Source organism: Chelonoidis abingdonii, chromosome 3 (genome assembly GCF_003597395.2).
Source record: "Chelonoidis abingdonii isolate Lonesome George chromosome 3, CheloAbing_2.0, whole genome shotgun sequence".
Taxonomy (NCBI): domain Eukaryota; kingdom Metazoa; phylum Chordata; order Testudines; family Testudinidae; genus Chelonoidis; species Chelonoidis abingdonii.
In genome coordinates, this window is record NC_133771.1 from 18,578,592 (window position 1) to 18,595,456 (window position 16,865).

Here is a 16,865-nt window from a genome sequence, read left to right on the forward strand (position 1 = left end):
TAGTCTGGATCTGTAAAAGCAGCAGAGAATCCTGCGGCACCTTATAGACGAACAGACGTTTTGGAGCATGAGCTTTCGTGGGTGAATACCCACTTCGTGCATCTGACGAAGTGGGTATTCACCCACTAAAGCTCATGCTCCAAAACATCTGTTAGTCTATAAGGTGCCACAGGATTCTCTGCTGCTTTTACAGATCCAGACTAACACGGCTACCCCTCTGATCCCTGACACTGGGGATCCCTGAAACTGGTTTGGTCTTGGGCTGCCTTAACTTGTACCCTGGCTGCAGTGGTCTCTCTGGGTAGCTCTAGCAGCCAAGCATGGGTGGGACATAAGACCTCTCTCCCTCTATCAGCATACCTTTTACACTGGAGGTGGCTTCAGTGGTGGAATAGAGCCAACCATGCCAACTGTTCATCTACTGAGGAGGCCCTCTATGGAACTGGTATTTTCAGAGAGATCCCTTTGCAGCAACACAAAGTGGCTTTAACATGGGGAGAAGGGGATGAATTCCCATCTTTGGCCAGTTCTTGATTTTTTAAAAGCATCAAATTCACCTGTTTAATTAAAAAAAACATGGTGAGATTATTATGAAAATGAACAAGAGAGCCTCTTTTCAGCCTATAGAAAGGCTTAGTTAACATCTGCACTCTTTATTTTGATGCCCCAGGTTTTACAGAAGACAAATGCCACAACACAGAAGCACCTCCAGATGTCTCTTCTGTCCAGTGTGCTGTTGCAGTCTTCAAAAAAGCTGTCTGTTTGTAAAGAGCAAAGAGAATTGTTGAACCAAGAATCCCTCTCAAACCATGCAAAATTTACCAGATTCAGAGCAGAGGGATTTATGTGATTCTTTAATCAACTGAAGAACTGACCGGAGGTCGGAGGAGGTTGCACTCCCTGAGTTTTCCTTTGAGTTTGGGATTTGGGTGAGCTGCAAAGCTCAAAGTATAATCCATCAAAATTGCTAGTTTCATCTTGTTTTGCATTGAAACCCTGTAAAACCACAAGTTTTGCATAGTTTTGACACAAAACCATGAGATGGCCTGGGCACAAGCGACATGTTTGTGAACATGAGCAGACTATACAACAAATGTGAGGTGACTTTCCAGTTTGCAACAAAACACAAAGTATACTGAAGGGTTAACAAAAATGTTACTCAGCTCTATCCCATCCTCTAATGCCACATAATTAGATGGGACACTTTGACAAATGTCCTTAGTTTGCAGCGATGGTTTCCAAATTTTTTCTTTTGAATTAACATTTTGAAATGCTAATCTGCAGCAGTGGGCCAAATTCATACCGATGCAAACCCACTAAAATGAATGGAATTGCATCAGGAATGAACTTAGCCTTGCCCTGAATGCTTTAAGTCCAGTAGCATAATGCCATTACCCTTGCTAAATATAGCCTGTCACATACAGCATTGGTAACAGCACATACTTGGAGGTCTCAGTCTTCTGCAGGTCATCTGTAATAATTATGCAAGGTAAAAGAGTATTTTTAACATTACTTTTGGCACCACCCTATCTCTAAGTAACAAAACATTTTGTGAGATTAATATAACACAAGTGTTAACTTACTGCAATTGTGATTTTTCAAGCTTTCAGATGAATAGGGATAAAAACTCACAAGAGAATAATAAAAAAGCGGTTTTATCAGTTTGGCTGATAATGCAGTTCTGTTGGTTTGTGTGTCAGCATTTCCAATTACAGCCTTCTAGTTTACAGACTCCAAAGTCTGTCCAGAATTGGAAAGAAGGTATTAACAGAAAAAGATTAAAGGTTCATGATTGGGAATGACAATCTCCTTATGATGTTATAGGTGACATGACAACATGAAATAGTGAAGCAGCTTGTGAAAGTGCTTAGTTAATAACATAAAGAGAGGAGATTTCGCTTTGCCAAATAAACGATGTTGCAGCTGAAAAAACACACACACACACACACACACAGAGCGTATTAGGGTTTTTATACTTCCTTTTTCCATAATCTTTTTCATTTTGTGTAGAAAAGTAAAATTTATAAGAACTATCAAAATATACACAATGAAACATAACCTACTTTCCTATATATCAGATGATGCTATTCAAGGTCCTCTATTCCATAATTACAGGACAAGTAGGCCTTATCAGTAATACGGCACACACAGGTTCCCAGAGTGCTGTCAGTGCTCTTTCTTCTGAAATGTCCAACTGAATAAAACAAAGGATATACTGACAAATTGTTATATATGTGTATGTTATGTCCTAGGATAACATAATAGGTAGCCCGTTAAGGAAAAGACCCACTAGCAGTAAACATACACAGTAGATATTGCTTTATTTTAAAAGGTGACTTACAAAGGAAAGAAAATGAGTTTGTATTATTTTCTGCGTCTATATGATGTATGAAGCAAACCTGAATGGTTTTGATTTTCTTTATTTCTTCTGAATTTCTAATGTTTAAAAAAAAAGCAGAAAAAAAATCTGTCTAACCTATATTTTCCTGAGAATCTGTGGACAACTGGAGAAGTAGTAGGTTTATGATATCAGAAATACTATACAAGTGAAACCTAATTACTTGAGAGGGAAAGTGATTTTTATTCAGTCTGTTTAAAAATCCTGTTGTTATTGTTATCACCGATTTAATACAAATGCCCGAGAACCACTTGGGAGAAAAGACATCTTTGTCAGAAATTCAACAACCCACCTCTTCAACTGAGGAGTAAGAAAGCTCAAAATCCACATTTCTGAGACCTCTAACAAGTCATCCCACAAACCCACTAAAAACAAGACTTGATATTCCTGATATTTCTAAGGTAAAAACCAAGCAATAATAAAAACCAGACATATGAAAACGGGATCCTTTCAAGATCTCTTTATATCATAATTAAGGCTGTCAAGCAATTGAAAAAATTAATCCTGATTAATCGTGCGATTAATCGCACTGTTAACAATAATAGAATACCATTTATTTTAATATTTTTGGATGTTTTCTACATTTTCAAATATATTGATTTCAATTACAATACAGAATACGAAGTGTACAGTGCTCACTTTATATTTATTTTTATTACAAGTATATGCACTGTAAAAAATAAAAGAAATAGCATTTTTCAATTCACCTAATACAAGTACTGTAATGCAATCTCATTATCATGAAAGTTGAAACTTATAAATGTACAGTTATGTACAAAAAAACTGCATTCAAAAATAAAACAAAGTCCACTCAGTCCTACTTCTTGTTCAGCCAGTAGTTCAGACAAACGTGTTTGCTTACATTTGCAGGAGATAATGTCCACTGCTTATTTATAATGTCACCTGAAAGTGAGAACAGGCATTCTCATGGGATCGTTGTAGCCGGCGTTGCAGGATATTTACCTGCCAGATGTGCTAAAAATTCATATGTCTTCATGCTTCAACCACCATTCCAGGGGACATGCGTCCATGCTGATGATTCTGCTCAATAACAATCCAAGTAGTGCAGACAGACGCATGTTCATTTTCAATATCTGAGTGAGATGCCACCAGCAGATTTTCTTTCTTGGTGGTTCGGGTTCTGTAGTTTCCGCATCCGAGTGTTGCTCTTTTAAGACTTCTGAAAGCATGCTCAACACTTCATCTCTCTCAGATTTTGGAAGGCACTTCAGATTTTTAAATCTTGGGTTGAGTGCTGTAGCTATCTTTAGAAATCTCACATTGGTACCTTCTTTGCGTTTTGTCAAATCTGCAGTGAAAGTGTCCTTAAAATGAACATGTGCTGGGTCATCATCTGAGACTGCTATAACATGAAATATATGGGGCAGAATGCTGGTCAAACAGAGCAGGGGACATGCAATTCCCACCTCCATCCCCAAAGGAGTTCAGTCACAAATTTAATTAATGCATTTTTTTTTAATGAGCGTTATCAGCATGGAAGCACATCCTCTGGAATGGTGGCTAAAGCATGAAGGGGCATACAAATATTTAGTATATCTGGCACATAAATACCTTGCAATGCCAGCTACAAAAGTGCCATGCAAATGCCTCTTGTAAATAAGAAGAGGGCAGCATTATCTCCTGTAAATTTAAACAAACTTGTTTGTTTTAGCAATTGGCTGAACAAGAAGTAGGACTGAGTGGACTTGTAGGCTCTGAAGTTTTACATTGTTTTGTTTTTGAGTGCAGTTATATAACAAAAAATCTACATTTGTAAGTTGCACTTTCATGACTGTACTACAGTACTTATGTGAGGTGAATTGAAAAATACTATTTCTTTTGTTTATCATTTTTACAGTGCAAATATTGTAATAAAAATAATATGCACTTTGATTTCCAATTACAATGCAGAATATAATATGTATGAAAATGTAGAAAACGTTCAAAATATTTAATACATTTCAATTGGTATACTATTGTTTAACAGTGTGATTAAAACTGTGATTAATCATGATTAATTTTTTTAATCATGATTTTTGAGTTAATCATGTGAGTTAACTGTGATTAATCGACAGCCCTAATCATAATTAGGAGTGGGGAAAAGTACAAAGTCATTTTTTTCTTCTGTATGTCACCTGAATTTAGAGCTGCTGAAGGAGTGCTGGGTTGAAAGCCCTGGAGATGAAAGTTTCTATTTATCCCCAAAACAAATATAGCACAGGTAGTTTCTTAATAATTTATTTTAATTTTTGTCATTCCTTCATCATCTGGGAGGAGGGAATGAGCAGATGGATGAGCAGAAGTAGATGACATTAGAGCATAGGTTAGTTGTGGAAGGCTAGACAAAAAAGTTTTGAGGAGGAAAGTGGGGGTGCTTACGGGACATCCACATTAGCAAAAACTGAATTTGTTTTTCACTATCACCGAGCAGGGTTAGTAAAAATGCCACAGACCTTTGTACACTAGGACTTCCATTAATGTTACCATTGGGGAAGCTTCACATACAGTGGATTGCCAGATATGAATTTTGCTAGTATAGACAAGGTTTTAATGCAGAGGAAAAGGACGGCTAATGTGCTGGACTACATATTTTAAAGAGTGATTGTATATTGTATGTAATCACATCAGTACATTCATTTTCTTTAATGCTCAATTTCTTTATAGGTTCTTCTTGGATTGTTCTCACTGCAGACAGCGAAGGCTTTGTTCCATTAATGTTCAAAGCAAAGCAAGAGATAATCATAAGGGATGGAAGTGAGAGTTCAGAAGTCTGTGGAAGTCACTCCTGCAAAAACAGCATGTCTATACAACCACCAAGCAGTGTGACATAATTTCAGGATGAAGAATGTGAATGCCCTTCTGTTATGAGACAATAAAAAAAGACATTCTGCAGTATCAAAGTGCGTGACTAGAAAACTGTCTCCGATATATTAAGTGCGTTGAAACTGTAATACATGTGGCACAGTTCCATAATAGTTAGATCCTATCTGGGCTTCCATGGTCCCTTCTACAGGATCAGCTCTAGATTCATGTCTGTTTCATCTGACACTCATAAGGCTTGTGGCAGGTTTTGAGCAGTGGGTGAGGAAAGACGGTTTTTCTGTAGCTAGTACTTTAATTCTGTTCAAGATATTCTTGGAGTGGCAAGTTAAAATCATGTGATGAAAATAATGGCTAAATATCAAGAGTGGGTGGGGCAACTCAGCAGTAACAGGTACACTTTTTTCCACTAAAAGCTGATGTTACTGAAGGAAGTTTTTTAAAGTTCATTTCTGTTTATTAACATACACAGAAAGCAATCACTTTTTTTAACTTGGCAAGAGTTTGCTGCTCCAGTGGCTCCTAGGGAAACTTGCAGCATTTTGGAGAAATACATGATTTTTATGTGAAGACGCATGACTGTTAAAAGAGCTATGTCAGTGTCTCATCTGCCATGAGGATTTGTATAGCGGAACCTAGGAAAACAACTATTTAGCATGCAATAAAGGGGAAAAAAAAAGGTGAAACAAAGATCAAAGACATTCAAAGACACTACATAATACAGGCATATCCTGGGAGCAGATGGACAGATTTGTGGGAGCTCAAACTATAATGATTATGAGGATGAGAGAAGGAACAACAAAGGAATTGAATAAACTCTCGCTGTTTCTCCAGGAAGTAGAGAGGGAAGAGCAAAGTGTTACAGTCCATCCAGTGTATGGCTCCTGCTTTTCCTACTGGGTATACACTGACAGAAAGTATGGAGAGTGTGACAAAGTTCCTCCTCTACCTTGGTGGGTCCTGCACTTATTGGAGGATTTGTTCACCTCAGTGATCTTCTCTTCTTGTGGAACCCACAGTCGGGGTCAGCTCCTCCTGTGTCTGATCAGGAGTTGAGAGGTTTGGGGGAACCCGGGCCCGCCCTCTGCTCCGGGTTCCAGCCCAGGGCCCTGTGGATCACAGCTGTCTATAGTGCCTCCTGTAACAGCTGCAGATAGCTACAACTCCTGGGCTACTCCCCACGGCCTCCTCCAAACACCTTCTTTATCCTCACCACCGGACCTTCCCTCTGGTGTCTGTAATGCTTGTCCTTTCAGTCCTACCAGCAGTACACTCTCTCACTCTCAGTCCTTGCCTTCTGCTCCCAGCTCCTCATCACGCTCCTTCTCCTCTGGCTCCTCCCTGCCTGACTGGAGTGAGCTCCTTTTTAAACCCAGCAGAGAATCTGTGGCACCTTTAGACTAACAGATGTTTGGAACATGAGCTTCGTGGGCGATTACCCACTTCGTCGGATGCATGTAGTGGAAGTTTCCAGGCCAGGTATTATATGCTAGCAAGCAAGCTAGAGATAACGGGTTAGTTCAATCAGGGAGGGTGAGGCCCTGTTCTAGCAGTTGAGGTGTGAAACCAGAGAGAGAAACTGGTTCTGTAGGTTGGCAAGCCATTCACAGTCTTTGTTCAACCCTGAGCTGATGGTCAAATTTGCCATAACTGCGACAACACTTCCTCAGCTCCGTCCACTCACGCCCCTTTCTTACCTCGCTACACTGATGACATCTTCATCATCTGGACCCAATGAAAGGAGACTCTGGAAAAATTCCACCATGATTTCAACAGCTTCCCCCCACCTCAACCTCAGCCTGAGACCACCCTACACAGAGGTCCCACTTCCTGGACACTACGGTGCATAAGTGATGGTCACATTACACACACCAAATATCAAAACATACAACCGCTATGCACTACCATTACTGCTCATCCAGCATCCATCCCAGCAAATCACACGATACCATGTCATACAGACCAAAGCACTGGTACACTCCATCATGCATACTAACACCTCAGACGAGACAATACTACAAATACCCAGCATTACACAACACAAAAACACAGACAGAGAGAAATAAGAGAACAGATCACAGAGCCAGAAGTTACCAGAACCTCCTACTGCAGGACAAACCCAAGAAGAAACCAACAGACTCCACTGCCATCACATACAGCCCCCAGCAAAACCCCCCATGCATCATCAGGGATCTACAACCATCTTGGACAATGATCCCACATTCACAGGCCTTGGGTGGCAGGCCAATCCTTACCCACAGACAACCTGCCAACCACTGAAAACTTATTCTCACCAGCAAATGCACACCGCCACCATAGTAACTCTAGCTCAGGAACCAATCCATGCAACAACCTCGATGCCAACTCTGCCACATATCTACACCAGTGACACCATCACAGGACCTAACCAGATCACCACACTATACCAGTTCATTCACCTGCACGTCCACCGCTGTACTATATGCCATCATATGCCAGCAATGCCCTCTGCTATGCTACATCGGCCAAACTGGGCAGTCTCTACGGAAAGGAATAATAGGACACAAATCAGATTTAGAATGGCAATATACAAAAACCTGTAGGAGAACACTCAACCTCCCTGGCTACACTATAGCGAACCTTAGGTGCCATCCTGCAGCCAAAAAACTTCAGACCAGACTTCAAGAGAAACTGCTGAGTTCAATTCATCTGCAAATTGACACACATCAGCTCAGGGTTGAACAAAGACTGTGAATGGCTTGCCAACTACAGAACCAGTTTCTCCTCTCTTGGTTCACACCTCAACTGCTAGAACAGGGCATCACCCTCCCTGATGAATTACCTCGTTCTCTAGCTGCTTGCCTAGCATATATATACCTGCCCCTGAAAACTTCCACACATGCATCCGACGAGTGGGTAATCGCCCACGAAGACTCATGCTCCAAAACGTCTGTAGTCTGTAAGTGCCACAGGATTCTCTGCTGCTTTACAGATCCAGACTAACACGGCTACCCCTCTGATACTTTTAAACCCAGGGCCCTGAATAGTCTGCCTGATTGGCTGCAGGTATTCTAATTAAAGTAGCTATCTTCTACTGCCTTCTAGAAAGCTTCTAATTGGCTCCAGGTGCCTTGATTAACCTGGAGCAACTGCCATTTGGTTACCAGGGTACTAGGGATTTGTTTAGCCTGGGGCTAACATACCTGTTTCTCAGTACTTTACTGTAGCCATCTGGCCTTGCCCCATCACAAGAGGCATACCTGTTTCATCCTTTGCGCTAAAGGAATGAAGGATGAATTTTTATGTAATCTTTTTCCAACACATTTTAGTCCTTAACTTTGTTATAAACATTTATCTTCACACACTGAATTTTTGTCTTTGTGAATAGCTTTGCGAAATGTTTTCCCTGTACCTTGAGAATCCTGGTAACATTGTTTATATAGCAGACATATGGTAAAATCTATGTGATAAACAGCATTTATCATACAACTCATTTCACTTGCACTCTCCCCATAAATGAATCTCTTCCTGGGACTTAATCTAACATTCCACAGTACTGAGCAATAAAAGAATTTCTTTCTATTCCCCCAAAGTGTGGGATTTCTCTTCCAAAATTACATAGGCCCATTGCTCAAGATGGGCAATACTCAGTCTTCTACCACTGAAAGGTTTAAGGTTCAATATCACATATCAGGGCCAGCAATGGAAGCTTTAAACCATCAGTTTAAAGCAAGAATTTCTCTACCCCTTTCCCAATGGCATATGGCTAATACTGGTAGGTCACAAGATCTTGGACCTTAAAATCCCAGCATTGCTAGGGGAAAAAAGTATGTAAAAATAATTTTAGGTAATTTTTAGAGGTTTTTAAAATGTGGCCTCTCCAAGACCAATACCATTGGACTCTTATACTAAGGTAGCCTCTGCCCCTTAAAACTGGGTAAAAGGGCCAGAGCAGCATATAGGGCTCTAAAAATCTCAAATTGAGCTGGGGGGGCCAATTCCTTGAGAGGCTGAGGACTCTTTACAAGCCCTGGTGTAGGAGATGTGATGGGTGTGGGGCTGGAATTAGGGTGACCAGACAGCAAGTGTGAAAAATCAGGATGGGGTGGGGGATAATAGGAGCCTATATAAGAAAAGACCCAAAAATCAGGATTGTCCCTATAAAACCTTAACATCTGGTCACCCTAGCTGGAAGCAGGAAGTGTGTGTCAACAGCAGGGCTGTAGCATGCTGCACTGTGGAAATTCCAGGCAGCAGTGCAGTCCACAGGGCAGTCCAGGGAGGCAGCTGTAGCTTAGACAGGCTCCCTAATTTATACCAGGGACCACTCCACCCCCTAGAATAACCAGGAGTCAAGAGGGCACAAAGATGGTTTAAAGCCACCTTAGCAGCACCCATTCCCTCTGTGCTGCACCTCTTAGAATAGCAGTATCATCATAGCACTGCCAGAAAAGGGTGATTTTACTCCATGCATGCACTGGAGAGGTACTGTGCTATTATCGATCCTGGGCAAAGTACTGGCTACTGTTATGCTGAATAGAATGAACAAGACAGTAGATGAAATGTTGCGAGAAGAACAGGCTAGGTTCCATCCACATAGCTCATGTTGCAAACAGATACTCGCTCTTCAACAGATCATCAACAAAGCTACTGTTTGGCAAAACCAAGGCTGCCCAGAGGGGTGGGCAAGTGGGGCAATTTGCCCCAGGGCCTGGGCCCCACAGAGGCCCTCACGAGAATATAGTATTCTATAGTATTGCAACTTTTTTTTTTATGGAAGGGGCCCCCGAAATTGCTTTGCCCCAGGCCCCCTGAATCCTCTGGGCAGCCCTGGGCAAAACCCCATCTTAATCAACTTTAAGAAAGCACGAGATAGTGTCCACAGACAGACACTGTGGAATATTGCTAGCAGTTATGGGATACCAGACAAGCTGATCAACATAATAAGGAGTTGATATGATGGAAGCAGATGTGCAGTAAGATCAGTTAACTGGGCTGGGTGAGTGGTTCAATATTATAACTGGAGTTAGACAAGGGTGTGTGTTATCACCAATCCTTTTTGCGTTAGCAATAGACTGTGTGATGAGCAACAAAAGGTGTAAAATGGGGTAGTGGAGATGAGTTACATGATCTTGGCTTTGCCGAAAACATCGCTTTACTAAGTATGATGGGGAATGGAATTATTATGTCAGAGAGAGAAGAGCAAGCAGCCAAAATTGGATTGAAAGTAAATGCAGATAAAACCAAGATTATGAAGATAGGAAACTGGACAACAGACGCAAAGGTGTATGTGAATGGATAAGAAATCGAAGAGGTAGAAGAGTTCTGTAACCGGGAATTGTGATGACATTTGAAGGTGGCTAAGATAAAGATGTTCATATGAGATTAGGAAAAGCAAACACTGCTTTTGAAAGGATTAACAACATCTGGTTAAACAGAGGTCTCCACACCAAACTAAAGGTCAGATTATACCATGCAATTGTACTGAGCATGCTGTACGGAGCAAAGACATGGCCAATGACAGTGGCTAACAAAAAAAGATTGGAGGCTGGTTGTAATGGAGCCCTCACCCCTGGAGTTCCCCCTGGCAGCTCAGTGCAGTGCCAGCATTGCATCCCTGCCTCAGTTTCCCCTGAAGGAAGGTTTTATTAAATCCAATAAAGCTTATATCTTGAACAGCAGGATCTAGTTTATTCAACCCCAAAGGCAGAACATCACACAAATAGGCCTCTCCGTCAGTGTTTCTATCTGCAGGGAGGAAGGGTTGAGTAACCCATAGTAAACCTAAAATGTAGCATTGACACAGTGCAGTCCTCTAGTGTAGGTAGACCATAACAGATGTTACTCAAGTTGAACATATGAGCTGCTTTTCCATTACCTCACACAACAGAGCACTGCACACATGCAGGGTTATGGATTAGTGATTTTGTGCCTTTGATTTTTTACCAACCTGAGGTCATTCCACAATGTCTGTGTTAAATCCAGATTCACTTTGCTGAGATTTACTTTTCCCCTGGTGTTACCATCTATTAGAGAATTGCCAGTATCTTGCTGTTATTGACACTTGGATGCGCTTACTGCAATACAACCTCTTTTTGCAGGTAGACAAAATTGTCCTTGAACTTTATGTCTCCACTATTATTTGACACATATGTATCAGCAGCTAGGTGTGATCAAATGTTTGGTGGCATGCGGTGCCAATACTTCAGTATTGGCACAGAAAGACTTCCTGCAGAGGAGATGACATTTGCAATGTTATGAAAACTTGCCACCAAAAACCATCAGTGCCTGACAATCTATGTCCTTTGGCAAGGATCCATCCAACTTGTCAGCAGACACCATGCTATCTTAACAGACGAGAGTGTATGCAGCCAAGAAAGGAATATATCTCTGTGTAATACTAGACAGAAAACTGAATCATAGCTCCAGAAAAAAAGGCAAACCAGAATTTCACATTAGAGACCCCAATCACTTCCTTTAAATCAGGGGTCGGCAACCTTTCAGAAGTGGTGTGCCGAGTCTTCATTTATTCACTCTCATTTAAGGTTTTGTGTGCCAGTAATACATTTTAATGTTTTTAGAAGGTCTTTCTATTAGTCTATAATATATAACTAAACTATTGTTTTATGTAAAGTAAATAAGGTTTTTAAAATGTTTAAGAAGCTTCACTTGAAATTAAATTAAAATGCAGAGGCCCCCGGACCAGCGGCCAGGACCCAGGCAGTGAGAGTGCCACTGAAAATCAGCTCACGTGCCGCCTTCAGCACATGTGCCATAGGTTGACTACCCCTGCTTTAAATCAAACTAATACTTAAACATTTACAAACAGGAAAAACATTAATGGTTTGTAAGAAGGCAACATACTAAGAGAATGTAACATCCTATGGAGATATTTGTGATAATTTTGTTAACTTTCAGAAGAAAAGGAATGAAAAGTTGGACATGATAAAAGGCTCTAGCTATATAATTTAATTTTTGCCTTCTGAAATGATTACTTTTCACAATAGGAAAATCCTTTTGTTACAAACTGTCCACTCTTTAGAGACTAACAAATTTATTTGGGCATAAGCTTTCATGGGCTAAAATCCACTTCATTTGATGCATGGAGTCAGTGCTAATGGGGCCAATTCAATCATTGACCTCCCCACCCCACCTGGTAAGGCAACTCCCATCGTTTTATGTGCTGTAATATATACACCTGCCTACTGTATTTTTCACTCCATGCATCTGATGAAGTGGGTTTTAGCCCATGAAAGCTTATGCCGAAATAAATTTGTTTGTCTCTAAAGTGCCACAAGGACTCCTCGTTGTTTTTGCTGATATAGACTATCACGGCCACGCCTCTGAAACCTGTTTGCCCTTTGTTTCATATATTTCTGAGTTTTGGGAAAGTGGCTTGTAACTCTTTGTTCAGTTGCTCTGAAACATAAAAGAACCCTCTTAGAATTCTATGATCCCCTCTCTGAAACACAAGAGTTCAAGTCTTGGCTGCTAACCAATCAGCAGGTGTTCTTAAATTACATACAAGTACTGTTGTGCTGTGAGGTACTGGTGACTACATCAACCTCTTTGAGATTGGGTGTGAGCACACCCTTCAATTAACATAACTATGAAGAGAATCACAAGCCCCACAGCTGAGAAAAAAGGGGTTATGAAAAATGTGAACCCACCAGGTAGTTTTGAACACAATGGCTGGAGTGGAGAAGTTTTGTTGAGTATCGTTTGGGCAAGTGTGCGCACGAGTGTGAGGGACAGCAGAACAAGAGAGACTTAGGGCCTGAGCAAGAAAGCCAAGCAAGCAGCCTGTAAGTATGGCAAGACCCCGGAGAACTCTAGCGAGAGATCAAGGTCAGAGGTGATGGCTGAACAAAGCATCAGCCTGTAAGCTAAGAAACTGTTCCTTTTAGTTTTGGTCCCTCCTGTGTTTGGAAGAGGACTTTGTACATTCCTTGTAAGTAAACAAGATTGCATCAAAGAAAACACCAGACTCCATCAGCAATTTCTACTCCCAACCAGGACATGCCCAGGGACCCAAACTTTGACTAGTCATGGAAGTCAAGAAGGGATAACAGTATATCTAATGTACCCATCACTGTTATGTTCCCTATGTGGCACTTCCAGCCCAGCTTCATGTCCAAAATTATTTTCACTGAGTTAATAATATAAACAAATAAAAGCAAGCCTAATGATCTAAGTTTTAACATTTGTTCCAAACAGCCTGTATTTGGGGCCTAAACTACCTGACAGTGCCCCTGTAAACTCTCCCCTCAGATGTAATGGCAGCCACTCCCCCCGGGAGCCCTAGTGTGGAACCACAGTTAAATTTCTGCCTCTGTTTCCCAAGTTCAATGCAGTTCATACACAGCCTTCAAGGAGGAGGGGTAGTTTATGGTATGGTATGGTATGTAAACAAGTCTTTTCCTGTGGTATGGTAAGTAAACAAGCCTTCTTCTGCTGTAAGTCCTCAGCTTCTCCACGCCCTGCAGCTTTGCAGTCTCTCCCCTGTTAATTCAGGGAAACTCCCAAGCCCTCCTGCCTGGAGAGATTTATAGTCTCTCTCCTCTGGTGCTTTCTCTCTTTGTGTTCTGGGCACAGTTCCTCTCCCTAGAAGACACCACTGGAAATAGCTTCCTACCCAGCTTCCCCAAGGAATTCTCTCCCCAAGAGCTTCCTCTCTCTATTCTGGGCTCCTGCCTGAGCCCTCATAACCCTTTATAAGACCCTGGCTTTAACTAATTAACTACCACCCAACTACTTATCCAATTAATCATCCACAGGTGGATCTGGGTTGGTTCATTCTCTTTAGTGGAGCCTGTTACAGGGAGGCTGGGAGCCTGAATCATGACACAGGGTAGACTATAATGATATCTTAAAACACACCTGATTTATGAGGTAATAACCATATCCTGGATAATAAGCTCAAAGAAAATAATTATGATGATGTTAACAGGAATCACTCAAGTTATTATTATGCTGAAATTTTAAACATCCAATTTTACAACAAAAGTGAAGAAAAAATATGTACAAATCATAAAACTGGAGTAGGTACCTGCAGTGTGGTACTTTAAAAAATGTTAAATAACCTTTTTATTCTCTCCTTTCCCTCTATTCCTTCCTTGATTACCTCTCTCCTGGCCCTCCCCTGGGATCTCATCTATAACTTCTCCTTTCCCCAACCTTTTTTCTTCCCTACAGGTCAACAAATTTATGATCGTTATTGTTAAATTACAGGTATTGAGGGATGAGTGGAAGGTTAGAGCCAATGTCAAAATTCCCATTGACTGAATGTGAGAGAGATTATTATTATTTATTAAAGACAAAATGTGTGCTAGGACTGAGCCTGAACATGGAAAATGAATTCCACTGTTTTTGTTTTTTAAACAGTATTTTAATTGCCCCATTTTTTCCTTCTCTTTCATATAAATCTTGGGGATTTTCAGCATCAGCTGAAGGTCAGAAGAAACTGAAGCATCATCTATATTGTCAGCAAACAGATTAAAAATTCTGAAGAAACGAACCAAGGGAAGCAGAGAGGTTTGCTTATTTGCAGTACAATTGTTAAGAAATAACCATAGTGATTATGCAAATCACTGCTATCTGACTAGCTAACAATGGCTGCCAGCCAATCAGAGTACAGGGATTCACATACTGTACTGTAATTGTGAAATAACCATTCAGTGGTTATGCAAATAATATACTCATAACCGAATCCAGGGAATTGCATAACTGAGAAACAATGTTGTTATTAACTATATAGCATCTCAACACTACGGTAGGCTAAGACAATTCTATTTCAGTGTATTGATCTTACATCTGATTTAATTTCAATTGTAAATATATTATAATGTTTGTTATGGCATATGATAACGTGTATACCAGTTTAAATATTTTATAATGTTTATGTTAAATATTTTATAATGTTTGTTTTGTGGAGTCTTTGATTCATCTATGTATGACTTTGTTTTGTAGTTCTGCATATAAGATATTGTACATGTTAAAAACATAAAAATATTTTAAACTTTTAAACTGAATACTCATATAATTGTAGATATAAGAAGAAGAAAAAAGAAATACCTAATATGAAGACATCTACTGGCATACAGTTAAAATGAGGTCTCCCAGCCTGAAGAAACAAAATGTTTTAAAACCTTAATTTCTGAATATTACCATTAACATTCAATCTAAGGATACATCAAACCTTTGTTTTGGAGAATACAGGTATGCAAATTATCTGAACACAATTCACTGTAAGATTACAGAAATATGATTATACTCATGAATTAGTTTCTCTCAACAAACTGATATTGACAAATAAAGCCCCCTAGTGGCTAAACACTACGTTAACTATAGGGGAAAAAAACAGTACAGTAGAAATCTCTTAAATGCCTAGTGCTAAGAAACTTGCTAGGCTAGTTACACTTCCTGTTTAAACAAGTTAGCAAAAGTTTTCTTACTAATCAATGGCTTGAAAACACCCATTAGTCCTCAAACTGCATCAGTATCAATCTCACAAAACCATAAATTCTATACATTCTGCTCTATTCTATTCAGGTTCTTATGACACTGTGGTATCTCGGCACCTTTCAGAGCTAAAACATAAACAAAGGGACTAGCATGTCTCAAATGGGTTTTTTCTCCATTCCTCCTGTTCTGAGGAGAGATGGAAGAAATTAATGCATCTACTTAATTTCCTGTTCATTTCTATGCCAGGATTGTTCTCAATTGTTCATCTACAAATGCTTGGCCTCTCTACTTTTAAAGGTGACCTGGAAAGGGGAAAACAAAATGGAGTTTGTGCCCTTTTTGAAGGTTTTCGACAACCTGAAAAGTTGTGGGGGTCTATGTGTGCTTATGGAGAGGCAGGATATAGAGGATATTTGAGGTTTCAGATTTTTTTTAACATTAGAAATTTATTTACTCACCTCAAGACTGGTTTATTGTAACTTAGGTCTGAAAGCTGCAGCAATGAAGAATCTCTATTTTGTGCAAAATACAGTAGCCCAACTCACTCCTTTGCTCCAATCCTTCCACGGCTCCCAGTCTACTTCCATTGCCAGTTCTCAGCTATGGAATGAGCTTGCAGAGGAGATCAGACTGGAGTTTCACCAGTTTCAAGCTGCACCGCAAGACCTTGCTGTTTGACAAATTTTTTTCCTCCATAGCCATAGCAAGGGGAGGAGGAAACCCTCTTGCCTGCATTCATCTTGAGCACTCTAGCTGATCTCAGCTAAGCAATACGTCAGAAGGAAACAGGTGATATGTCACGTAGGAAGAACTCATGCTATTTTGAGCTTTCTAAGACAGAAGTAACACCTTCTACTCCATCCAGTTGCCAATAGATTGTCATAAATAAAGTTTAAGGCCAGAAAGGACCATTAGATCATTTAGTTTGACAACCATTAAATTTCACACAGTTACCTCTGTAGTGAGCCCAATAACTCGTGTTTGGCTAAAGCATATCTTCCAAAAAAAGGCATCAAGTCTTGACTGGAAGACATCCAGAGATGGAGAATCCATCACTTCTCATGGTAATTTGTTCTAATGGTTAATCAAGGTTTCTTTTAGAAATTTGTGCTTTATTTCCAATTTGAATTTGTCTGGCTTCAGCTTTCAGCCATTGGTTCTTGTCATGCCATACTCCACAAGGTTAAAGTGCCCTTTAGTATCC

General features: G+C 40.2%; 3 protein-coding genes across 4 annotated transcripts in view; 1 reads left to right on the forward strand and 2 right to left on the reverse strand.

Annotated features, from left to right (window-relative positions):
* The window catches only part of FKBP1B (FKBP prolyl isomerase 1B), an 89,989-nt gene extending 89,479 nt beyond the window's left edge, over positions 1-510 (reverse strand). The window contains exon 1 of the mRNA XM_075063638.1: positions 361-510. Within this exon, the coding sequence (XP_074919739.1) occupies positions 361-418 (58 nt within the window). The 5' untranslated portion in view covers positions 419-510. The remainder of the gene's footprint in view (positions 1-360) is intronic.
* Positions 1-5,229, forward strand: part of WDCP (WD repeat and coiled coil containing) — a 24,476-nt gene extending 19,247 nt beyond the window's left edge. The window contains exon 3 of the mRNA XM_032784862.1: positions 5,063-5,229. Within this exon, the coding sequence (XP_032640753.1) occupies positions 5,063-5,229 (167 nt within the window). The remainder of the gene's footprint in view (positions 1-5,062) is intronic.
* UBXN2A (UBX domain protein 2A) overlaps positions 1-16,865 on the reverse strand; it is a 368,202-nt gene that overhangs the window by 214,300 nt on the left and 137,037 nt on the right. The gene's annotated exons all lie outside the window — the stretch shown is intronic.